Consider the following 26,189-nt stretch of genomic DNA (forward strand, 5'->3'; position numbering starts at 1 on the left):
CTGTGCAGTGATCCGTGCATCACGTTAAGCCCCACAATGATATACAAGTCTGAGCTAGATCACACTGGCTTGCGTTTTTTATTCTATGCTGTGTGACTGCTCGTATTTAAAATGCCGACATGTTTCATTGCCTTTTGGATAAACTCACGGCAACTTCTTCAGGGCGTGGGGTATTGTCATTCCACCCTGCACCACTGTTTATCAATTAAAAACAATTCGGGATATTGCCCACCATGGGCATACCTTTACCCTCGAGTCCTTGTGGCTACGATCACTCATTCAAGGCTCGTCTACTCGACTCCTGTCGTGAGTCGTAAATGCGTCCGTGTCTGGCGTTGACTCAGCACCACCATGGTTGCGGTGCCGAGTCAACGCCAGACACGGACGCATTTACGACTCACGACAGGAGTCGAGTAGACGAGCCTTGAATGAGTGATCGTAGCCACAAGGACTCGAGGGTAAAGGTATGCCCATGGTGGGCAATATCCCGAATTGTTTTTAATTGATAAAAACAGTGGTGCAGGGTGGAATGACAATACCCCACGCCCTGAAGAAGTTGCCGTGAGTTTATCCAAAAGGCAATGAAACATGTCGGCATTTTAAATACGAGCAGTCACACAGCATAGAATAAAAAACGCAAGCCAGTGTGATCTAGCTCAGACTTGTATATCATTGTGGGGCTTAACGTGATGCACGGATCACTGCACAGTTCTTTTCTCTTTTACAACACACCCTAGCACTTTGCTTTTTGGGTCATTAGTCACCCATTTTCTTCATACACCTATTTCTTTTTCTGGAGTGTTGGTAGCTGATGAGATCCTGAGGTAGCAGGCTAGTACCATCCTGCTTTATCCTCCTTGGTGTTGCTACCGTGAGGCACCAACACTCCTTTCCACACTTTTTTCACCACATCTGGGTGTTGGAAACACAAGTTTTTAGGCATATAGATAGCTTTCTTGTCTTACCTCGTATGAAAAACACGTCTCTTCTTTTCTCTTATTAGTGAGCCATACCAACGAGTAGTATAGATGATATAATCACTTGCTCTACAGATTGTCTAAAATATATGACAACTGTAATGGATATATGAATTATATGCTCACAGTGTGAACAGGTCCTTTTTTGTATACAGTTCATTGAGTGGGGGATGACCTGTTCCCTGCCCCTTCAGCGCCTTATTGTGGTTTGGACTCTTGATCAGCCAATCGTCATGATAAGGAAACACATTAATGTTTTCTCTTCTTAGTTTTGCTGCTGCTAATGCTAGGCATTTTGTGAATACCCTTGGGGCTGTAACTCCAAAGGGTAGTACTTTGAATTGATAATGATGTCCACTTACAACAAATCTCAAACTTTGTGTGCTGGATGTATTGGAATATGGAAGTAAGCGTCCAAGTCTAATGTGATCATGAAATCACCTTTTTTGTAGTAGTGGTATTACATCTTTTAGTGTGACAATGTGAAACTGTTCTGACAGTATGTAGCAATATGTCGGCTGTAGATCCAGAATGGGTCTTAGGGTTCCGTCTTTGACATTAGAAAGTAAATTCCTTTGTTTTGGCATTTGTATGGGACTCTTGATGGCCCCTTTTTGCACTAATGTCTCTGCTTCTTTGAACAGGGGTGTTGCAGGATGCTAGTAAATCTTATTGGGGGAGGAAGCCTAAAGTTAAGGCACTTCAGTCTTTATTGGCAGATCATGGTCTGGTGGACGCATGGGTGGCACCGAGGGGGGTCAGACGCCAGGTATACCTTTTACTCACACCAGAAACTGGTAAGATTAGATTATTTTTTCTTATCCAGGCTTTTACTGTCCGGTGCCAACATTCCGGTACACCCACGGATTTCTTCGGATCACAGCCCCCTAATATTGAATCTTGGTATGCTCAGGACAGGCATTAGGCCGCGCACGTTCTCGTTTGACAGAAAGTTGCTTCTCGATAGTGAATATGTGGCACATATGAAGGTGTGGATTGAGCAAATGTTTGGCTATAAATCACAACATGGCTTGGATTGGGTCTGTGTGGGATGCTTTAAAGGTGGGCTTTAGGGGCGAGACTTAGCTTTGGGCTACATAAGCAGATGCAAGCAGCCTTACAGGAATTATGTGACAGGATTATTTCTGTTCCCCAGTTGTGTTGTGTTCGCCACCTTGTCGGTGCGCCGGGACGCTCCTTCGCTGGAGCAGCCGTGCGCAATACAAATAGCACTAACATAACATAACATAACATAACATAACATAACCTGTCAATTGCGAAAGAAAAACTGATGCAGGGGATTCAGGCTGGACTCGAGATCTGATCTGCAGATGCAGGTAGCCAGGGGTAAGGTTAAAATAAATCTACACTGGGGTAAAGAAATAGCCAGGAAGCATTCCATCAACAGGAACCAAAGTTATGTATATGGGGAGGCAACTGGGTGCTGTTTGGCGCAAAGGTTGCGATCAAGGGAGGCGGCCCCAAGAATCGGACCAGTAGCAGATGCCAAGGGGAATATGGAAGATACGGCTGAAGGGATTTTAAAGGTGTTCCAGGATTAGGAGGCACTTTATACTGGGGAGTCTTGTGATATACAGGGCGGGGAAAGGCTGCTACAGAGCCCTAATTGTAAAAAAGTGGACCTGCTAGATGCAGAAACACTTGAGGAACCTATTACGATGGAATAACTAGAAGGAGCTATTAACAGTTTAGCCTCTGGCAAAGCAAGAGGGGCCCGATAAGCTACCGCTGGAAATATATAAAACTTTTTTCAGTGAGCTTAAAACAGATATGCTTACCACTTTTCTACAGGCACAAGCTGGAGCTGCCCCCTTGTCCTGGGATGAGGCTAGCATAATCGTTTTTAAAAAGAAAGATAAACCTGCCGAACAACCAGGTTCGTATCAACCTATATCATTTTTAAATTTAGATGGCAAGACTTGCACCAAAATCCTCACGACCCAGCTGGCTGATGTAATTATCCCGATAGTGTCAACTCGACAACATGGGTTTATATCCAAGAGGGGGACGACTAATCACATTAATTGGGTGGTAACCCTGCTAGATATAGACACCATGGGGAAAACATTTAGTTTGATTTTATTAGACGCCGAAAAAGCGTTTGACCGGGTCGCGTGGGAATTTTTATGGGCAGTATTACGACAGGCAGGCTTTAAACAAAACTTCATCTCAGCCATTCAAGTTTTATACTGACACCCAACTGCTAAGATATGCATCATGGGTCTTGAGTCAGACTCGGTACACATATATAACGAGCCACAAGACAGGGGTGTTCTTGTTTTCCTCTGTTTTCATTATATATTAACCCCCTTTTAATGATGTTGGAGCAAAGTGCAGGAATAGAGCCGGTAATTAGGAAACAAGAGCATTATCAAGTGTTTGCAGACGATGTGGCAGTAGTTACTCCTAATCCTATGGGGGCTATGTCCAAGATAGAGCAGTTGGCATTAGAGTTTAGAGCCACGTCAGGATACAAGCTTAACGTATCTAAGACACAAATCTTATGCTTAAATCAAGACTGTTTTAATGATCAACGGGTCTTAAGTGAGGTATCATATTTAGGGGTTATTATAAGGACATGTTTAAAATCACTGGTTGAGGTCAACTGGGGCAATATTTTAATCTTGGTACGAAAACAGACTGGTGTGAATGTTTACATCTTACACTCGTCAGATGGTGCAATGTTCTTAAAATGTTAATTTTACCCAGTCTTTTTTTTTTTTTTTTTGATCAGTTCCGCTAGAAAGCTCTTGTGTCCAACTGGCAGCATTACAGTCGATATGCGCAAGGTTTCTACCGGCACAAGTGAAACCTCGAAGAGCTATGCGCTATATGATCCTGCCACAGGAGAAAGGTGGATGTTAGTGCCTGATTTTACTTTATATTATCTGGTGTGTATGTTGCAATGTATGAATATTTTATTAACGGGGGCAGAACCGCTTAGCACTGCCGAAGCCCCCCTCGATATATCAAATGTTGGGTAGCGATGCAAAAAAGCGACTGTTAGCCTTGAGCCCAGTTACTGCAAAAAAAAAAAAAAAAACAGGTTCAAGATTTTAAACGTTTCCTATAAAGTATGGAAAATGGTGCGAAAATGTTATAGATTCGAGAGAGTCTCCCAGTATACTCCGTTTGCTGCTACCACACTCTTGCCCCCTATATTTTGGGATAGGGCCGTAGACAGATGGCGGACAAGAGGTATCCAATGCATTGGGGATTTATAGGTTAATGGGGGCTTGATGTCTTGAGATGCTGGTCGAGAAGTATCACCTCCCTAGATCCCAATTTTGGAAATATTTACAAATCTGTTATTACCTATGTAGAAGCCAATGGAAGGTTGATCTAAATCCTGCAGTTGAAGCTGTAAGGAGAAATACAGGTATTGGTTTGCTGTATAATACATTAGGGACTAAGGGTGGGGATTTAGACAGACAATACGAAGTGGGACAACAGGCTTGGGTGTCAAGGTACTCTGGTGGAATGTTCGATTGAATTGGCGGGGAGGTTATTATTGTCTGCTAATCTTAGAGCATAACACTAAGACCGTTTTTAACCTTTATCACACCCCAGCCAGATTGTTAAAATGGGGTGGAGTAAATGATGGCAAGTGTTTGCGTTGTGGAGCCAATGATGCAGAAATTGTGCACATTTTCTTTTCGTGTGGACACTTGAGCAATTTTTGGGGACACCTAGAAACGTTTAGCAGATTTGTTAGGGGGTCGAATAAAACTACCTGCAGCTAATGTGTTGTTGGGGGTAGTGGAGGGCGATGGACGAGACCATCTGGCATAGAGAGATCGATATTTGATCTTTGTTGCCACAGCCATAGCTAGGCTTTGTGTTGCCTCAATGTGGCTTCATAAAGATGCTCAGTCGTTTGAGCTATGGAGGGCAAGATTTTTTTTACCATCTTGAATTTAAAACATAGCTTATATGCATTAAAAGGGGCTCGAAAGAGGAAATTAGGTAGGGAAATTTGGGGGCCAGTGCTCTCCTATATGGATGAGTGATTTATCATTTGGCAGAAATTTAAGAATTTGCACTTTATGGATCTATGATATACTTTGCACGTAGCATGTTGCACTTTTGAGCTGCAGCAATATTTGATGTACTTTGAACATTGCACTTTAGAGGTGCAATAATATTGGATGTACTGTAAGTGACAAACCTGCTAACCTCTATTTTTTGTTTTTACCCAGCTTCTGCTTTTATAGGACCGTTGTGCATGTTTATTGGTAAAAGACTGATGTTCACTTTATACCGCCGATTATACAACTGTAGGGTACTGCAATGTATTGCAACTTTCATGGATTAATAAAAATAGGTTGTTGTACCTCACGTTTGAAGTCAGAAATGCATAGCCACGCATGGCTTATGAGCATATTAGAAGTATTTATGCCCCTAGCCGCAGTGTAAGCTCCATCTAAGGCAGATTTGAAATGATCTTCCCGTCTTCCTGTATTCCTCTGGAAGACGTTGCAGGAGCTCCTGCATCTCGTCCCAGGTCGCTGTTTTAGCATGAGAGGAGTCCCACAGTTTGCGTTCCTCCAATGATTTGCATGGCCTGTAGCAGCTTGCTGCCGCATCTATGCTTTTGATTAGTTTATCTTGAGGAGGTCCTTCTCCAGTGCCTTGAGCAGCAGCTCTTCCTAGCAGTTGAGAGCAAGGAAATCTGCAGGTGGATGATCTCAAATATCCATCAGGTCACTCGGTGAGGCTTTATATTTGTTTTCAATATTTGGTGTACGGACTCTTGATTTTAATGGGTCCTTGATCACCTCTTTAGCCACATTCAGGTTGGATCCAATCCTGGTTAAATATTGAATAGTTCTTTCTGTGCACAATAGTGTTTAAACCAGAAAATCACTTTCTTCCTCTGTTGAACGCATGGGGAAGCTTAAGATATTCAGCAGCTCTTTGTATGACACTGAAAGGAGAAAAAGTTTAATCAGGGTGAGAATGCTTTCTTGGCACAGGTGGGTCTATGTCACTATCTGGTAGCACCACATCATAGTCTTATCATGGGTCAGATGTGCCATCTATTGCATGTACCCTGGGAATCAGTGTCCTGCATTTATCCCTCTTGTGGAGATGAGGGAGTGAGGTGAAGTATGTACACTAAAATCTATAGGGCTTGTGCCTCTAGTTTTTGATTATCTTTTGTGGTAGCTCACAAAGATGTCCCTTTTTGGTCTTTTTTGTAGTTTCCTTTCTCTTTTGTTGCATGAACTGTTGTAGTCCTTCAAATACTATCCCTTGATCTTCAGTTGGTTTAGTACTTTGTGTGTTTCTTGTGGGCAGCAGTTATGCTTTTGGAAACTGAATGTGCCTTAGAACTACTAGAATCAAGGCTTTTCTTCTGTTTAGAAGAGTCTCCGTGGTGTTTCCCAGAGCAGGTCTGAAGTTTTGTACTTTGTCGATTCTGAATGCTTTTTCGGCTCTGATGTGTCTTGGAGCTTTTCAGTGCCAATGGTTTTAGTGCTTCAGACTGATGCCTGAGTAGATGTCTCTGGTGCCGTAATAGTTTCAGAACTTTTTTTTTTGATACCTGGCCACCCAATCAGGATCAAGAATACTCTCGTTCTTTCTTGTTTCTGAGGCCTGGTCACGGGGTCACCTTTAACCCGAAGTTTGTGGCGCACATGTTGGGGTATTGGTGGCGGTGAGTAATATTTATGAGGGGGTAGTAGTACTCCCAGTACTTGACATCGTTAGGGTCATCGGTCCAGAGTGATCGGCGCCAGTGATTTTGGTTGTACAGGAGCTAGTTCTTCCCCAGAAGAAACTTCAGACACGGAGTAATGTGGGCTGGGGCTATTGCCTTCCCACCTCTTGTTGGGAGCGCTGGCTTACCTGTCCGCGTTGCTGAACTCTGCCTCATTGGTGTGATCCATATTATGTGGAGCAGTCGATCCCATCAAAGAGTATTTTTTTTTTAAAAGCATAGGCCGGGCACTGTTCTTTGTGCTCCAGAGAGACAAGTTAGACCCAGTGTGTGCCTACTTCGCGCGCACCGAGGGCACCGTCTGAAGAGTTCTTTCTTCGTCTCCATCACACGGAGACGATCATTCTTGATGGCTGAGTTATTCGGAATCCAGGAAGTCTTTCCCCGGTGGAGAAAGATCCGGTGATTACTTTTTCCCTGCGGACCGACTGCCATCAAATTTTGAACAATTTTGCCATAATCCAACCAAGCACAACGGCGGCAAAAAACTGAGGAGAAAAATGTTTTGACATGCACAATGCCTTGAAAGGGGGGGGGGGGGTGGGGGAGGAGAATCAATGTGCAACACCGATCATAAAGCTTCCTCGAGAAAAAACACTTTCAAAGTCCAGGCCCACCACTAGATGGCAGGTGTAGGCATAGCATGTGCATCTGCAGCCAACACATGCTGCGAATACTTACTTTTACTAGGGCGCTGCAGGGTACCCTAACACCGCAGTTCTGTCTGTTGGGGAACATTTGCAGGCCCATGGGGCAGAAAACAGCATATACATTTTTACAGCTGGCCTTTGTATTGGCCAGGTGGCAGGTCGCTGTCATCTGGATGGGGCAGAGGCCCCCCCCCCCCCCCCAATCAAAAAACTCTGCAACATGGATGTGGTAGAGTGGTCATTGGCAGAGAAACTACATTCGAGGCATAGAAGGAGGGATGAAAAACTTCAAGATGGCCCTGCGTGGAAGATTTGACCCCTGAAGTTCCACTTAAGTGGCGAGTTCTGACACAGAATTGTAAAAGGGCTGATTCTTATGTATAAGGCGCCGAACAGTGACACATCCGAGTATTACAACTATTGGAAACTGGGCTCCTGTGAAAGTGTTATTGATATGAAAATGGAATGTCCCAAATGATGCTCATCTTGTTCTGTGACTATTGCAAGTGTTGTACAGTTGGCAGTAGTTGATAACTTCATTAATTAAAAAGTCAAACATAAAATGATGACGCAAATGCACACTTTGTTTGCAAGATTTACTGTAAATTTTAACATAAAAGTGCAAGGTTCGGTGGATGTCTAGTTCCTTTCCAAATATCCAAGTTGGAGATACAGACAGACATTGGAGCCTGGTACTAATGCGCCATCTAAATCACCCATTATTTTACTGTAATGCATTAAAGGTCTTTTTCAGAAGATGTGCTCAAGTCTGAGTGCTGTGGTTACAAAAACATTACATACAAGTCTATTCATAAAAAATGATCAGAAAAAATGTGAGTATTGACCACTACTGGAGTAAGGCAAATTTAAAGTTTTGTAGTCGCTCAATCCAACTATATGAAGGTCGGTTTTCCTTCAACACAAATTAGATGGGAGGGGAAAAAAATGGACATCCAAAATGTGGGTGAATTCAAAACAATGTGCTACTCTCAACAAGTTCCTGTTGCGCACACAGCCATTAGAGGATGACATTATGCAAAGCTATAATAACTTCCATGTGGCAAATATTTGCTGTAACCAACTAAAAACCTGAAAAGTTTATTAAAGTACCAACAAACTACCAACATCTCTAAATGTTTATTGCCAAATTACAATTTACAGAAGACCCCGTGGCAGTGTACTAAATCGGATTTTAGCAAATTACTTTCTACAAAAATAAAGGCAAGCTTTATAATCGCTTAACAGATTCACAACTTCAATTCAGTGCCTTTAAGGAAGTGTTGACTAGAAATAGTGCTGCCTTAACAAAAACTGCAACTAAACGGACATGCTTAAACAAAATTTGAGCCATTGATTCATGCGATAAGCCTTTTCTACTGCTTCTTAAAACTGCCTCATGAACTATTTACAAGTTATAGGAGAGGGGAAGAGGGCAGGGGGCAGTTGGTAAAACAACCACATTTCAGTTTGGTGGGAGCAGAAACCTGCATGCCATTCAGTCTGCAAACATTAGTAGATTCTTCATCTGGGTATGCTGCAATTCTACCTTCTCTGAAGGGTTGACTGTTCTATACACTTGCACACAAACAAAACAAAAAACTAAATCCAGTTTACATTTTATACAGGCTGCAAAACTAGATCGCAAAACCTCCTGACCACAAACGACAAAGATGGCCGTTATTAATGCTGTGGACCCATTTGTTCAGCTGGATCTGCAGCTGAAAATGGATTAAGTGCTTTAGGTTGGGGAAAAAATTAAATAAAAAAGTGTTTAAGGCCCCATTTATAGAATCCCTATTGGCTTCTGTCTAACTTAGGACTAAAAGAGGACTCTTCCTTCGAAGTCTCAGAACAATGGGCATCTTAAATGCAGGTTAACTAGATGTCATTGCAGAAGATTGGTAGAAGCTCAATGTACAACGTTCAAGTTACTCCTGCTTTAAGCAGCCCCAATACAAAATAAATGACCCAATTACTTCCCCACAATACCATCAGCACGGCCATTATTCCTATACACAGATCACCAAACACTGACGTACTGTTCCACTCAGAAGAGTCCATAGTGTTAACTTCAAATTAGAAGCAAACATGAAATTAAAAAAAAAAATGGATGGAAGACCAAGTCCGTCTCAGAAACCAAGAGTACTAGAGCGTTGAACCACACGCCTCCATTACACTCTCCCTGTTCCAGCCCTCTGGGTGGTTTGGTTTCTTCTGGGGGCAGCACCGCCCCTTCCACCTCTGAATCCACCACGGAAGCTGCGGCCACGGAGAAACCTGCCAGAGACCCCAAATGTCTCTGTATTCAGCTTCCGTTCCTCAGCCCATGTTGTGCGCCTGGTGAGACAAAAAAAAAAAGTCTAAATAAAACAAGTACAAGAAACTGACATGGATGAAACAAATATGGGCAACAGTTCAGCAAAAACAGAGAAAGCCTTATGTTACACGCCAGTGTTTACACCCAATGTACCAAAGTAGAATTAAAAACAACCTCATGCTCCATATTAAAGTCAATTAAGAGGCTAAGGAGAGAAAGTGGCAGCAAGCCAGCTCACAAGTGCTTAAACTTCCATACTGAAAAACTAAAATAAAGTTAGATCTGCTAAGTGCCTGACCCATTCCACCCAGCGTTTATCAAACAGGAATACACCAGGTAGTAAGCCAGTTATCCTGTTCACCCCCTTGAGATAGTCTAAACAGTCTCACCCCAAAGTTACACTACAGTAAAATCACTAACACAAGGCAGTACTGATGCGCCTAAAAAGGTTTGTAGTTTGATGCAAAGCAAATGCAGGATTGTACGTCCCTATGGGCACTGGCAGTAAGTCTAGCTTTACCCATCTCCTTTTACCCACACCAAGGTCACTGCAATTCTTGTGATTTTATCACCTGCAGCACTGGGAACAGGGGACTGGATTCACCTTCATTAGCAACCTTGAAACTGGAAACCCACAACCCAATCAGGCTGGCAACATACAGCTAAACAAAATCTATATTAAGTAAGATGGTCTAACCAAAAACCAGGCCAATTGTACTACAATACACCAATAATTCTTGCACCTATTACTACTACAAATGTAGTATCCAGGGGCTCACCATGCCACAGGCAGTTGAACATTTTCAACTGCTCTGTCTGATCAACTTTTGTTATATAGATCAAAGGAGAAACCATTTCTCAAATGATCACTTCTTGTAGGTCTCGCTAGCCCTGTCACCAAGGAACACCTGTAAGTTTTTTGTGATCCCTTGTGCATGATAAAGTGTTAAGTCTGTTCTTCCCAGAAAGCAAAAAAGGCTGGAGTGACACCACTAATAAAAGAATCCAAACGCTTCCTTCCCATGCCACACCCCTTCCCAGTTAAAGGAGCTTGCCAATTTCCACCACAAATCTGCTCCATTACCAGGATAGGCTTCTGAAGTGTGAAGTTACAGCAACCCACTCACAGCAGCAAGTAATTTGTGGCACACTGCTGAAATGAATTATTTCAAAGCACACATTAAGTGGCACTTTTACAATTCAAAGCTATCCCCAGGCCCACATAGACGTTCCTCTGGTATTCAATGTGTAAATATATCTGTCTAGTCTTCTTTCTGTATGTAGAAAACAATAAGGATTATCAGCTGCACTGAAAAAATATTCTACCACATTTAACTCTATGATTAGAATTTAAGACCACTATCTTTGTGAATCCCTACACTGCCAAGCGTCTCCAGCCACAATCTGATCTCTTGTCCCAAGTCCATCCCAGAGTTTACAATTTTGGCATCAAGAGCATCGTTAATTGACCAAGTAGAGACCGTGTTTATGCTTCTGCAAAAAGCGTTCTAAAATCTTAAAGGTTACTGGTCCACTTTGACCCATCAAATACTTTTTTCCCAGACTGAAAACTGGCATCTGTATTTACATTGGGTTCTCCAGCCACCTCTCTAAATTGCAGCTCACTCAAAATGCCACTCTGTGGAGCTTACTCAAAAGACCATTTTTTTTTTTTGCGAAAACCTTTATTGTACATAAAAATCAATACAAACATGGGCCTACAACCACCAAAAGACCATTCTTACCATCTCTTCGCTAGCTTCTGATGTAGAATGTTTAAGTATTTGATAAAGAATTTCTTAAATTCCAGGTTTGTAGGGAATGTGTATATTCCCTGCCCCTAGTCCGATCATCAATCACACCAGTTGCCGCATCTGAATAGTTATGCAGAAGGTCGGGGAACCAGATACTTTTAACTGCTCAAGTTTGTCAGTTTGTTCAAAAACTGGCACTCCATTGCATCTCCCACCGGCGCTCTGCAGTACCAAAAAAACATTCACTTCACATACAATTAACCAAAAGTCAAACACTGACATTGCTCAATCACTAGTTGGATTCAAACCGCATTTACGCAGCTGGAAGGGAGACCACTTTGTCAGACACTACTTCAATGTTGGTTATCAGCAATGGTTTTATCCCCATTGCCCATGTACTGAAGGGCCATCTTGTACCACACTTGTGACTAGTTATGATAGTTTTAGAAGCAAATATGAACTATGAATCGGCTCTTTCCTAAGCCTCAAATCAAATAGGAACAGTTTTATATATCACACTGAAATAGGGACAAGTTACACCTTGAAAGTGAGAACCCCCACTAGATGCACCCGCCAGAAATCTGGGGAAAGCCATCATTACATGGATACAAGTTGATATTTGTTAACCACCTTCAATCAAAGATCCTTCTTGCAAAACCTCATGTTCCCGTGCCCACCCCAGAGATCAATCATTTGCACTAAAACAATTAAGCGATCCAATCCATCTCATAGGAGATAATAATTGCATCCTTGAGATTAAATCTATAACCACACACTAGCCAAAAGGAGCTTGCTACATAAATCCATGAGTAATATCGAAAAGTTTCTTACCTGTCGGTGTAGTTTTGCAGCTTGAAGATCTTTCTGGATTCACTATGCTGTGCATTATTCCGCGATCTTGTGGTTGGGTCCGGATTCGTAGTCTTTTCTTTGTTTTTTTTTGTTTTTTTTTTTGTAGCCCAGGTGGGCGTCGACGTCCACCATTTGGTGCACCTCCCGTGACGTCGTCGTGCTTCCTGCGGAAGTCCCACCTTTGGGGCGCCATCTTCGGGTTCTTTTTTCCCTTTTTTTTTTTTTTTTTTTTTTTAACCCTAGGCGATTGATTAATCCTTTTGTCCATATTTCTGTACGTTTCCACTTCTTTGATCCTATCCATTTCACCCCCTCTTCCTCCAGCCTCATCTTCCTGGCGGAGGTGGGTGGGTTCGCTAGTGAATCCAGAAAGATCTTCAAGCTGCAAAACTACACCGACAGGTAAGAAACTTTTCGTTTTGCAGCGTGAATCTTTCTGGATTCACTATGCTGTGCATAGATTTTGTAGCGGTTTTCCTACTTTTGTGGTGGCTGGGTGGAAGATGATCGCTGGTCGTTGAAAATGTGTTGTAGCACCTTCTGTCCGACCTGTGCTTCCTTATTCATTTGAATGTCCACGCAGTAGTGCTTTGTGAACGTGTGCACAGATGCCCAAGTTGCTGCGAGACAAATTTCTTGGATGGGCGTGTTTGCCAGGAAGGCAACTGTGGCCCCCTTCTTCCTTGTGGAGTGAGCTTGGGGCCCCTCCGTTAGCTCCTGTCCAGCCTGTGTGTGACAGAATTGAATAGTGAGGGCAATCCACCTAGCGATGGTGCCCTTGGTGACTGGTCTACCCATGAAGCTAGTAGCAAAGGACACAAACAGCTGCTTCGACTTCCTGAGTTCCTTGGTTCTTTCAATGTAGTGCATCACCGCTCTTCTGGCATCGAGGGTGTGCAGGGCCTTTTCTGCGTTTGTAGTCGGGTTTTGGAAGAAACTCGGTATCTGGATACTCTGATTCATGTGGAACGCCGACACTACCTTGGGCATGAAGTGTGGGTCCGTCCTCAGGACTACCCTGTCTTTGTGAATTTGAATGTAGGGCTCCTGCAGCGTTAGTGCTTGAAGCTCACTCACCCTGCGTAGTGAGGTTATGGCCACTAGAAAGGCAGTTTTCATCGTCAACATTTGTAGAGTGGCCTTGTGAATGGGTTCAAACGGCGCCTTCATGAGCTCCGTCAGAACCACGTTTAAATTCCATGCCGGCGGCGGCGGCAACCTTTTCGGGGGTGCCATTCTTTTGGCTCCCTCCATGAATCTCCTCACCACCTGCGAGGTGAAGAAGCTTCCACCCTTCTCACCTCTGGTGTAGGCAACGATCGCTGCTAGGTGTACCCTTAGGGAGCTCGAGCAGAGGTTACTCTTTAGAAGGTGTGTGAGGTACCTCAGCACAGTTGAGTCTCTTGTCATTCTGTTTTGCAGGCCCTTTTTCCTGCACCACACCGTGAATCTCTTCCACTTTGCGCTGTAGCACTTTCTTGTAGTAGGTTTCCTTGCCTCCCGTAGCACTCGCATAGTGCTCTGAGGTAACCTTAGGTGTGCGAACTCTAGGTCTTCAGGAGCCATGCTGCTAGGTTGAGTGTCTCTGGCTCTGGGTGCAGGACCTCCCCGTTTTGCATTGAGAGCAGGTCTTTTCTCCTCTCGAACCTGTACGGTTTGCCTTGCGCCATTTCTTGAATCTGTGAGAACCATGTCTGCCTCGCCCACTGTGGAGCCACCAGGATCAGAGTCATGTTGCTGGTTCTGCACTTGTCGAGCACTCTGTGCAACAGGGGTATCGGTGGAAAGGCGTAGGCAAATGTCCTCCACCAGCTTATCCATAGGGCATTTCCCTTGGATTGCTGATCTGGTTGCCTGGACGCGAAGCTTCGGCATTTTGCATTGTGGCGTGTTGCAAATAGGTCTATTGTGGGAGTCCCCCATCTCTGGAAGATTTTCTCCGTTTCCTGGCCATTGAGCTCCCACTCGTGTGATGCTGAGGTCTGTCTGCTTAGCCAGTCTGCCTCCACATTGTCCTTCCCTGGTAGGTGAATTGCCAGTAGATCTATTTTGAGAGGTATGGCCCATCTCCAAATCTCCTGAGCTAGGGATGAGAGGGGAAACGACTGTGTCCCCCCTTGTTTGTTGATGTAGAACATCGCCGTGGTGTTGTCTGTCTGTACCAACACCCTCTGGCCGAACAGGTGTCTCTGGAATGCCTTCAGGGCTAACAGTATCGTTTTCAACTCGAGGTAGTTGATGTGGCGGACCGCGTCTGCTGGGGCCCATAGACCCCTCACTCTGAGGTTGTCCATGTGCGCTCCCCATCCCTTCTGCGATGCGTCCGTGGTAATGGTCATTGTTGGGCTTGGTGGTGTCAGGCTTCTCCCCGTTGTTATGTTGTCTCTGTTCCACCAAGTTATCTCCTCCTGCACTGCGTGCGTAACAACCACTAGATCCTCCCAACTTCCGTTTGCTTGTGACCATTGCTGTTGCAGCCATTCCTGGAATGGTCTCATGTGCAGGCGTACATTCGGCACCAGCTGGATACAGGACGCCATCATCCCCATCATCTTGCTCACCGCCCTCACGGTCAGAGCTCGCCCCTTCTGGTAGAGCTGCGTCTCCTTCAGTAGAGCATCTGTCCTCCTGTCGCTGGGCACTACTGTACTGTTGAGGGAGTTGATCTTTGCCCCCAGGAAAATCTTTACCTGTTCCGGTTCCAGCGATGATTTTCCCCAGTGGATGGAAAATCCCAGATTTGTGAGGGTGTCTGTTACGCGTTTTGCGTGCCTCTCGCACTTCTCGCGTGAGTTTGCCTTGACCAGCCAGTCGTCCAAGTAGGGGTATACGTGTATTCCCTGCTTTCGTAGGTGTGCCGCTACCGCCGACAGGCATTTCGTAAAGACCCTTGGCGCAGATTTTAATCCGAAGGCCAGGGTTGTGAACTGGTAGTGTTCCTGTTCGATGTTGAATCTTAGAAGGCCCTTGTGCCTTCTGTTTATTGGGATGTGAAGGTAGGCATCCTTGAGGTCCACGGTGACCATGAAGTCCCCTTCTCTTATCTGTGGCAGAACCTCCTGCAGTGAAGTCATTTTGAACCTTTGCGTTCTGATGAACTTGTTTAGGTAACGGAGGTCCAGTATGGGTCTGAGGTCTCCGTCTACCTTCGGCACCACGAAGTAGTTTGAGTAGACCCCTTTGTTGCGTTCCCTGAACGGCACCGTCTCTATGGCTCCCTTTTGTAGGAGTTTCCGCGTTTCTTCTCTGAGTATTGCCAGTTCTTGGGCCGATCTCTGCCTTCCCTTCGGCTTCCTGTTTGGAGGTCTTTTCTCCAAGTCTACGCAGTATCCGTACTGCACGATGTTCCGTATCCACTTGTCTGTGGTTATACACCGCCACTCCTGAAGGTAGAACCTCAGCCTTCCGCCTACTGGTGACGTATGCTCGTAGGCTCTTGAATCTTCTCTTCCCCCTGATGACACTTTTTTGCGCCTCACCCTTGGGGACCTTACGAGGGTAGGCGTCTTCTTGCGTGCTGAGTCACTTCGAGGAGGGCTGATCGCCCCCTCTCCTCCTCTGGCCACGTCCGTTCCCTCTCCCGCGAAAGGACTGGCCCCGAGGTTGATATTGCCAGTTTTGCTTCTGCTGACTTTGTCCGTGACCTTCGCCCTGCTGACCTTGCTGGAACGCCTGGTGCGACGTCCCCTGTTGGCTTCCACCCCTACCGTAGGGTCTCCTCGAGGGATTTCCTCGTCTCATTCCCCTCAGCTGTAGGGCCCCCATGGACCTCGCTGTCTCGTTTTCCTTCTTGAGCTGGGTGAGCTTTTCGTCCACCGTTGCTCCGAACAGTGTCTCTCCGTTGAAGGGGGTGCCAAGGATGTTGTTCTGCACTTCCGGTTTGAATCCCGAGATTCTTAGCCATGCATGCCTCCTCTCTGTGACCCCTATGGCCATGAGTCTTGCTGAAGTCTCTGCCCCATCCAACGCCGTCTTTATACAGGAGTTGGCGATGTTCTTGCCTTCATCCACCAGGTGAGAGGCTCTCTGGCGGTATTCTTCGGGGAGGTGCTTTACTAGCTCCCCCATCTCATCCCAGTGTTGGTATTGGTGTCTATTGAGGAGTGCATTCGAATTCGCCATGCGCCAGTGCATTGCGGCGTTCCTCTCGACCTTTCTGCCTGTGAGGTCGATCCTCCTGCTCTCCTTATCCGGCGGTGGCCCCGAAGTTGCTGGAACGTTGGCCCTTCTCCTGGCCGTGGAGGCTATGATGGAGTCTGCGGTGACGCTACCCTTGATGTAAGGTGGGTCCAGGGAGGAGTGCTTATATTTCTTCTCTGTCCTGGGCGTGATCGACCGGCAGGTGGCAGGCTCCTTGAAGGCTTCTCTCCCCTGGTTCATCACGCTTTGTAGCATGGGGAGGAACTGACTCCTAGTCTGGATGGGGAGCAGTGTTTCGACGAGAAAATCGGCTTTCGGCCTCTCCTCGTCGAGTTTGACGCCGAAGGCCATTGCTGCGCTCTTCACCACCATATTGTATACCCCGATGTCGTCGGGTGGCGAAGGCCTCGAGGGGTACGTGTCCACGGCCTCCTCCGGGTTTTCGGTGTCGAGATCGTGCCATTCGACGTCGTTGCTGGTAGATGCCGCCGATTCGTAGAACGACTGTTGGTCTTCTTCCTCGGCTTCTTCCTCATAATAGGGCTCCTCTTCTTCCTCGAGATCCCTTGTCAGCCCTTCGGCGTCGAACTCGCCTTCGACCTCGACGACGTCCGCCGATGAAACCGTTGGAATCTTGAATTCCTTCATCCTGGCGTCGAACTCCTTCTTCCTTTGAAGGATGTTCTCCATTTCGGCCTCGAGCCGCCTCTTCTTTTTCTCCATTTCGGAGATGCTTTCGGCGTCGACCGCGGGTCTCTTCGATGAAACTTGCGTCGACGTCGAACGTTCTTTCTGCGTCGATCGGCCAGTTTCATGGGACGATTTCGACGACCCTTGCCTTTCGGCGTCTTTCTGCCCCAGGGAGTCCTTTTGTAAGGATCCGCTGGGCCTTTTGTCCGAAGTTCCCCCTTTGGACGTCGAAGTTTTCGGCGCCGGGGCTCCCTTCGTGGACCTTGACTCAGTTTTTCTAGAGTCACCCTCGTGTTTTCGAGGTGTCTTTTGATTTGCGCTCGACGATTCTCTTACCTCGTCTTCTTTTTTCTTGTCGGTCTCTACGACCGTGAAGTTTTCGGCTGTCTCGGCGACGTTGTCCTCGTCGTCCGTATCGAGGCCCAGCTCGTAGAGTGTCGGGGGTTTCCCTTTGCCATCCATGTTGGCGTTGGCTCTTCTCTGCCTCTCTCTCACTCTGAGTGTCTTCGGCGCGAAGGCTGAGCAGGCGTTGCAGTCGATACTCCGGTGATCCACCGGTAGGCAGAGGTTGCAGACCGGATGCTGGTCTTTCTGCGCGAACTTGTGGTGGCAGTTTGGGCAGAACTTGAATGGCGTCTTGTCCATTTTGCTCAGGGTCTGAGCGTGCATTCTCCAAGGCTGTCGAAGAAAAAAGGTTCGCTGGTCCTCTTTCTTCGCGCTCCTGATGAAATCTGTTCTATTCCTGATGTCTTCTCTTGATTCTATCGATGAAACTCGCTTTTCTTCCTTCTTCCTCCGAGTGAATTTCTGGAGCTTCCCGATGACGATCCAGACCCAACGGCGGAAAAAAGAATCTGAAGATGGCGCCCCAAAGGTGGGACTTCCGCAGGAAGCACGACGACGTCACGGGAGGTGCACCAAATGGTGGACGTCGACGCCCACCTGGGCTACAAAAAAAAAAAAAAAAAAAAAACAAAGAAAAGACTACGAATCCGGACCCAACCACAAGATCGCGGAATAATGCACAGCATAGTGAATCCAGAAAGATTCACGCTGCAAAACTAAAAGCACCATTGCTAGGCCCACACAGCTACAGAACCAATAATTTGTAGCCGAGCAGTGACACTTGGATCCTTGTTCATACATTCATGAATGTGCAGCTTACTGAGCCATAAGGCTCACCTCCACTCTGAAAGTCACCTTTAGGGAAGATACCTGAAACTGGACTAAACAAGAGCAGGGTACTCTATCCACGTCAGATGTATTAATGCAAGTACTGCGTGTATATGCATGCCAAGAAGGGCAGCAAGACTGCTCACCGGTCAGTGAAAAGGGATTAAGGTATGCATGCCAGTTTGATTGCTCTGCCAAAATCACTTCATTTTACGCAAACCAGCAGTTATAGCATAGTAGTCGTGCCTGGAAAAAATTAATTAAGGAAAGTTACCTGGACTTCATCTCAGAAGAGATGTTGTCGAAGAAAGACTTTGTTTTGTCATAATAGCAATTAGGCCCCAGAGGGTCTTCCTCTGGGACACCCTCACTGTTTTGGGTCTCCACACCAGAATCCGTTTTCTCCTCTTCTTTTTCTGGCTTGTCATCTAAAGTAAGGAATGAAGACTGTTAGACAAGCTACTGCATCCAGGTGTGTCATGCTTCCTTGCATTAAAGGCAGTCAAGGATTTGCACCTGTACTACATTTTAGCATCGTGATAAAAGTATCTGGGTTCAACATCATAGAAAAAAGGTTTCTGCAACTTCAGTTCCCTATAGCTTTCATAGGTTCACGTGCTTCAAAATGTGCTGCTGCAAATGGTCAGAGGAAACGTTGCAGTAATGCATATTACAACACCCCAGCTCACACTCTTTACTGATTGGCAGATAGTGAGGTTGAGAGACAACATAACAGGACATTTCCAGAAGATGTTCTTAGCAAAAGTGATAATGTTTGCCACCTCATGAGTTTTTGCTATTAAGGATGCCAGATTGAAAAACAGTAGTTACAGGCTAGTAACCATCTGCCTCGGTATAGCTAATGTTTACATGTTTTGGATAAGTAACCAGTGCAAAGGAAAAACACGGAATGAAATTCCCTTTATGGGACCCAGCTCCTGCCCATTACCTGGCCCACTTAGGTCTAGTGCCTCAGTGGATCAATTCATCTACCCCATAATCTCTTCTGACCTCATGGCCGCGGGTTTGAAACATGGCTGGTATACTCCGCCTTTCCACAAAGATCGATAAAATGAGTAGCATTGATTTGGTTAAATATCAGTTAACCAGCCCCAAAATGTCCCACCGGGGGAACACTTTACAAATACTGTTCCACCCCTAGCTGCACTTTAGGCACCGCAATGCTACGTCTTAAAGTCTTTACTTCTGCTAGCTTGTTGGACTGGAGATCAGAAGGGGACCCTGGGAAGAGCACCACTCTGCCATTCTCCTAATGTGTGTACACGTTTTTCCTGTTAGAAGTCTGCACCCTTTATGGCACAAAGCTATACAAGCCGCCATGTGCTTTCCAAGAAACTTAAGGGCGCCTTCACTCTTCCAGTATTGAATAGTCTGAATGCAAACTACTCACGAGTAACAGTAATACAGAATTTCAGGTTGCTGGCTATCAATCCAAAGTTCATGGTGAGTCAGGAAGTTCACATATTATGACTGCTTCCCTAAGGGAGCTACGACCATTCACCGGAATCCTTTCAAATCAATTCTGGAGCACTATCTGGGAGAGGAGGCAAGCTAAATATTCCTGACCATTTAGGTCTCGTCAATAGACTGCTTTAGCGGTCTTGAAGACCTATCGTGTAGGGGCAGCACCTAGCTCACGATTGGTTTTCTGGACTCTATTCCCAGTCCGATGTCTTTACTCACTATTCTTGAGTTTCTCCCACTTGTGGAGCATCTATACTTTGCATTGTTAAAATGGATGAGCTAAATCTAGTGAAATCAGTACATTTCATTTTTAGAATTCCATAGGAGCACGTATACTTCCACACAACTCCTTCCTTTTTCATCCACCTCTTGACAAATACCATTCCAAGATGGCCAACTATGCATGTGTACACATTCGCTGCCATCTTGGAATAGTTTGTCAAACAAAAAAATAAATTACTGCAAGATTGCCACAATACATGTGCAAGCCCATGTTTAGTAGTTACCTTGCATTTACAGACCCCATCCCAATATAGCTGCCCAGGCTAAGGATCTGCATTCCTTCGCATGCATGGCCAGCCACCTTAGAATGCTTTTGGCTACACAGTATGCAGAAACATTCAAGCACTGGCAAAGTCAATAGGCCTATGCCCACAAATTAAAGGAAAGATCTATTGTCTTTGGCAAAGTTCGTTGTATAAAGGAGACAAAGTGCAGCGACTGCTTAACAGACCCCCAATTGCCACTGCCTACTGGCAAGAAATGGTCTTCTAGGAGTGTAAAGAAATGCAGGGTGGGGGCAAGAGGGGATCAGGAAGGGAATAGGGAATTGATCAGCCCACCTGCACCCAGTTTCCTACAGGGAAATACATTCTCATGCAGACGCCAAACAATGACATGGATGGGCAATCACCATTTAAGCTGGTGCTGAAAAGTTTACCTGGGATTCACAGCCAGACTGGGGACGATCCAAAATGTGAATCTATGAAAGAGTCCATGCTGGAAAATCTTCAGAGTAATTAAACTCAAACTGAGCCAAACGTCAGCAAGTAACCCAGTACCCAATTGCACCCAGTATTGTACCTTTGCCCAATACCCTGAACTGTTAAAAACTGAGGGGGGACTCAGCCGTGTACAGAGTTAGCAATGTTAAGCCATTTAACTAAGTTAGCAGGGCTCCCACTTTTTTCTTCATTGAAATGGCAGAGAATTAAACGGGTAACACCTATGTAGAGAGTGTTTGAAAAGCACTACACTTGCACAGCATAATCTGCACCTCAACATACTGATTAGCCTGCGGTAGAGGGGCAAAAAGTAAGACTAGGCTGCATTAACTCCCTGATCAAGCCAGTGTGAACCCACAAGGAATAGAAAGGTCAATTTAGGAAGTGACAAGTTACCCAGAGCAAAAAGGTGTGCCAACTCGAAAATGAAATTCTGACACCATGTATCGGGTAAAGAAAAAAAAAATGTTCTAAGACTAGGACTAATTAGCAATGGAGTGACTGTCGGACTAGGATCACAATTGAAGGTACTGCACAAAAACATTACAAATTAAGCTGGCACCTGCATGCTATCCCTAAAAACTCCAGCTGTTACCAAAAAAAAAAAAAAAACGTTGCCAAACGCCAGCATACGAGTTACAAAGTTACTAGTCATTCAAGTTAACCTTAAATGGGAAGTCAATGTTAACTCTAAATACAGCTCAGACTACATGCCAACACAACTCTGAAATGAGCCCCACCCCCTCCCCACAAAAAAACAAAAAATGAGTTGTTCTAGAACAGCACCCCTACCCGCCAAACATTACCAACCCTACTGATCAATTAAATAGATAAAAAGTCTCAGTTGATGGTAGCAAACCTTTAATGTTTAGTTTATTCTTAAATTCTTTGTCAAGTTCTTCTCGGTTAAACTGCGCATTTGCCATTTCAAAATCAAAGTCTCCTTCAAATTTGATTGCATTTTCCTTTGTACTGACTGGCCGGTTTTGTCCTCTGGAACGATTGCGTGTTCTCCTATTACCTGCAATGGAGCAAGCTAGATTAGCCAAACCTTTAACAGAATTCAAGCCGTATCAGCATTAAAAGACAGATTATTGAAATTAAGCTGAATAATACATAATAACCATTGGCGGTATTCAAGATACTTTGAAACAGGTCTCTGATCATACCAAAAATCTAATTTTGACACTCACATGCCAATGAAACTGCTAGCTTCAAAAGAAAAAAAAAAAAGTTTGTATACCTCAAGACTACCATAAACTGGCTCAAGGTTTTAGAATAGAATATAGAATGAACTACGTTTGAAGTGGCCTTTCCTATTGGTCGTTATCAGATACTGTGCAATCTATCCTGCCACTAGATTAAAAACCATGTGCATTTACAATTCTAATCTCAGTTAACTTCTTTTGCAGAAATCCACGTAATATTACGGTAATCTGTTGGAATACCACTGGTTCACCACTAAAATGGGCAAGTTAAGTTCCTTTTCACACGAGGAAACCAGCTTTTGACAAAAAAACTACTGTCTAAAAGCACTATATAGAAAAGGTTACTTATCCTGTACTCATCAGTTTGTTGCATGTAGTGCTGTAGATTCACATGCTGTGCATACTCCAGCCATCTATTGTTTGGCTCTGACGTGTGTAACTTTTTTTATTTTTTATTATTTTTTTTTTTTTAAGTTGCAGTCACGAGGTATAGCGATTCAACAGATTGCTGGTAATAGACATGATCATCAACTCCATTGTTAGACTGTTTTTCCTGCATGGCGGCCAAGGATGGAAATTGAGAGCAGAAAGAAGATTAACATGCAAAGAAAGTATCTACAACATCCAAAGGCTTACAGGGAAGAGGGTTGTAGCATGTGAATCTACAGCACTACATGCCACAAACAGATGCTTATAGGATAAGGAACTTTGAGATCATGGTATGTGTAGCTGTGGGTACAAATGCTATGCATAGACGGTAAAGCAGCGCCCCCACCCCAAGCAGCAGCTAGCCAGAGGATGTTGCAGAAGATTGAAAAAGTGTACAAAGGACAGCTTGGCCAACATTAGCTTTTTGGGGAGCTATGACATCCACAAAGTAATGCTTGGTGAAACTGGAGCTGACCAGGTATCTGCTATGCAGATACCAGCTACTGAGATGTTACCCAAGGCTGCCTTAGAGGCCCATATTTTGAGGGAAGAGTGGGGTCTGGGAGAGGTAGGTAACTGTCATTAGCTTTGGTGCAATAGGTCTGTGAGTATATATCTGTCATTTAAAAGGGTTGCCATGTCAATGTAATACAGGAGGGCTCTTAACTAGACTCTGGACAAGGGAAGACCACTATGAGTCCAAAAGTTTGACTGAGGTGGAATGAAGAGACTACCTTGGGTAAAAATTGGGAATTTGTTCCAAGGACTAGTAAATCGGTACAAAATTGAAAGAAAAGTTCATGTAGTGCAAGTGCCTAAAGCTCACTCACACGACTAAGGGATGCGATAGTCAGTATGAAAACTATCTTCCATGAGAAAGAAGTGTAGAGGGCAGGCGTGAAGTGACAAAATAAGAATCCATAAGGTATGAGGAGATTCCAGGCAGGGACAGGAGGCACAGAGTAGGACTTCTTAGAATCATCCATAAAAGCTTTAATAACTAGAACCCTGAACAGCGATGTGTTCCTGGTTCTGAAGGTAAGCAGCAACAGCAGCTAAATGAAGTCTAATGGAGGTGAGTCGATATTGCTCCAGGTGAATCAGGTAACCGACTCTTGGACTGCTGTGTGGAAAGGGTTGAAGTGCCTATGAATTCAGTAGAGGACAAATCTTCCTTTTGGCTGAATAGCAGGCTTTCATTGAAGGCCTACAAGCCTCCCTCTCGATTGTCATACACGTTGGGGGTAGGTAGCAGTAATCAAATCCTAAGACCACTGGAGCCAAATCACAAGATTTATTTGCTTGGGGCTAAGATGTCTCAGCATGCTGTGGCTCTTTGTGAGAAGGTCCGGCCTGCTGGGTAGCTTCAAGACACTAGAGAGGTCTAGCAAGGCGGTGAACCAGTGCTTTCTGGAGCAGATAGTGGCCACCAGGATAAGTGACGTTTCCAAAGCAGTAAAAAAAATTATTTTTAAAAAAAGTGCTGAGTAGGACTTAGGTGGAGTTCCCACTTTTGGCTTTGCTGTTCCAGAGACAGAGAGACACTGCTTCTGTATGTGAAACACATGGTCATATCTGTGCAAATGAGGACCATCATTTGCTGGATGTGACAAATACTGAGGGCTAACTAAAAGGCAAGCAGATTCAGGTAGTTGATGTGTTGACTGTTAATTGGGTATCCACACCCTTTAAATGGTTAAATCTTGTAAGTGTGCCCCCCCACTTCCCACTGTGTGAGGGAAGCATTTGTTGCAATGTTACCTGGGGCACTGGCTTTCAAAAGAGCCAGCCATGCAACAGGTTGTAGCCATTCCAAAACTGCAGAGCAAGGAGTGCAGCCCCTTAACCCTATATCCTCCAAGTGACCTATGATTGAGACCACTGCAGCTAGGCACTTCTGCAACGGGTACATGTGTAACCTGGCATGTGGGAACCGTTTCAAAATAAAAGCCATCATACTGATGAGCACTACTGTCATTACCTTAACTTGACTACCTGGTCCGGGGCGCGGGGGGGGGGGGGGGGCTGGGGAGTGGCGCAGGCGATTGGAAAGTTTGCACCCTTGCATGACTGGGGTAGGCTTTCAAAAGTTGTCGCCCCCATGAAGGGCTGGGCTTGAAGGTGCTGAAGATGGGACCTTTGTGGCATTGAAAGGTTAATTTTAGGGCATAGAGGAGACTATGGTGGCATGTATATTGAGCCAAGCACTGCTATCCGGTTGTGCTCTTGATCTGCTAGTCGTCTAAGTAAAGGAAGATGAAGACAGTTCCTCGCGAGATTAGAAGCTACCACTGAAAGACCATTTGTGAACACACTGGGTGCTGCGGAGAGCCTGAAGGGCAGCACTTCGAATTTCTAATGGACACTTACCACGAAGCAGAGGAACCAATGGTGTGCAGGGTGGACGACAATACAGAAGTAAGCGTATTTCAGATCAAGGCTGGTCATGACATCACCTTGCTGTAGAAGAGGGATGACATTGTGGACTGTCACCATGTGGAAGTGCTCTGACAGGATGTATTTGTTGGGAGGCCTGAGCTAAAGTATGGGCCTGCGGCCTGTCCTTGTAAATGAGAAAGTACAAGGAGTACAGCTCCTCACCACGTTGGTGAAGCGGCATAAGTTCTATAGCCCCATTGCAAATAATTGCCTCCACTTCCTCTTGGAGGCACTGATATTATGGTGTTTGTGAGCTCCAAACAGCAACTCTTGATAATTATATTAATGGCCCATTGATCAGAGGTGATATTCAAACACCTGGACAGAAACTCCTCCAGTCTGACCCCCCCCTTCCCCCACCCAAAATGTGTTCAGGGGCAAACACAAGTGAATCAATGCTTTGCAGGGGTAGGAACCTTGGTGGCTCTGCTTCTGCCCCTAGAGTTATTGCCCTTATAACCTCGCACTGTTGTAGCCCTGGGGAGGGGGCTGCTGCGTTTGCGGTCTTTGGAGAGAGGTAGATTGCTCCAGAGAGGCAGTCTTGGAACCCCCATGGTACTGAGACAGATGAAAGGAACCAAAAGTAGGCGTTTGAGGTGCTCCCTTGCCTTCAGCAGTATCAGTAGCCTTATTTATCTTTGTGGATCTAGTCAACCTGCAGTCTACAGAATTTCTCCCCATTTAAAAGCATGTTGAGCAGGTGCTGTTGGACTTCCAGCTGGAAGCCGGAAACATGCAGCTAAGAATGTCAACGAAGGATACTTTAATTTATCCCGCAGGCTGCGGTAACAGCAGCATCAAGGGCACACCGAATGCTGATGTTGGAAATGAGCTTGGCCTCTGCCACAAGTTCTTGTCCCCTCCTTTTATTCTGGTTTGTGAGGTGCTGCAGAAACTCTTCCATTTTGTCTTAGTGCGCCCTGCCAGGTTAGCAAAACTACAAAGTTGGCGATGTGCCAAAGTGTCAAACTAGGCAGCAACATTTACTTGCCATGTCTATCTTCCTACCTACCCTGTCTGGAGGTGGTGCATCACTGATGCCCGGATCACTGCCACGCTTGTGGGTGGTAAGGACGACAACCTAGTCCAGTGAGAGTTGTTCCCCAATGTATACTGTATCAAAGTGGGGCGTCTTAATTTTTATTTATTTTTTAAACCTTTATTACAGAATGCAATAGATATACAAGTATGGGCCTACAACCTTCAGGCCGGCCGCTAGCAAACAGTGGGATCATAAAACACAGTTATAAAACACAAGCGGCAAGTGGTAAAGGTCCCTGGAGTCGAAGGAAGAGTTTGCGGCCACACCGTCCAGACTCCCCAAA

General features: G+C 45.2%; 1 protein-coding gene across 2 annotated transcripts in view; it reads right to left on the reverse strand.

The window, feature by feature from the left end:
• Positions 1 to 7,955: 7,955 nt before the first annotated feature.
• The window catches only part of LSM14B (LSM family member 14B), a 62,956-nt gene continuing 44,722 nt past the window's right edge, over positions 7,956 to 26,189 (reverse strand). For both annotated transcript variants that reach the window (XM_085619780.1, XM_085619779.1), the window contains 3 exons: positions 21,648 to 21,809; positions 18,574 to 18,727; positions 7,956 to 9,710 (listed from right to left, as the gene is read on the reverse strand). In XM_085619780.1, coding sequence (XP_085475906.1) covers positions 9,545 to 9,710; positions 18,574 to 18,727; positions 21,648 to 21,809 — 482 coding nt within the window. In that variant the 3' untranslated portion in view covers positions 7,956 to 9,544. The remainder of the gene's footprint in view (positions 9,711 to 18,573; positions 18,728 to 21,647; positions 21,810 to 26,189) is intronic.

This window comes from Triturus cristatus, chromosome 7 (genome assembly GCF_964204655.1).
Source record: "Triturus cristatus chromosome 7, aTriCri1.1, whole genome shotgun sequence".
In the NCBI taxonomy this organism is placed as follows: domain Eukaryota; kingdom Metazoa; phylum Chordata; class Amphibia; order Caudata; family Salamandridae; genus Triturus; species Triturus cristatus.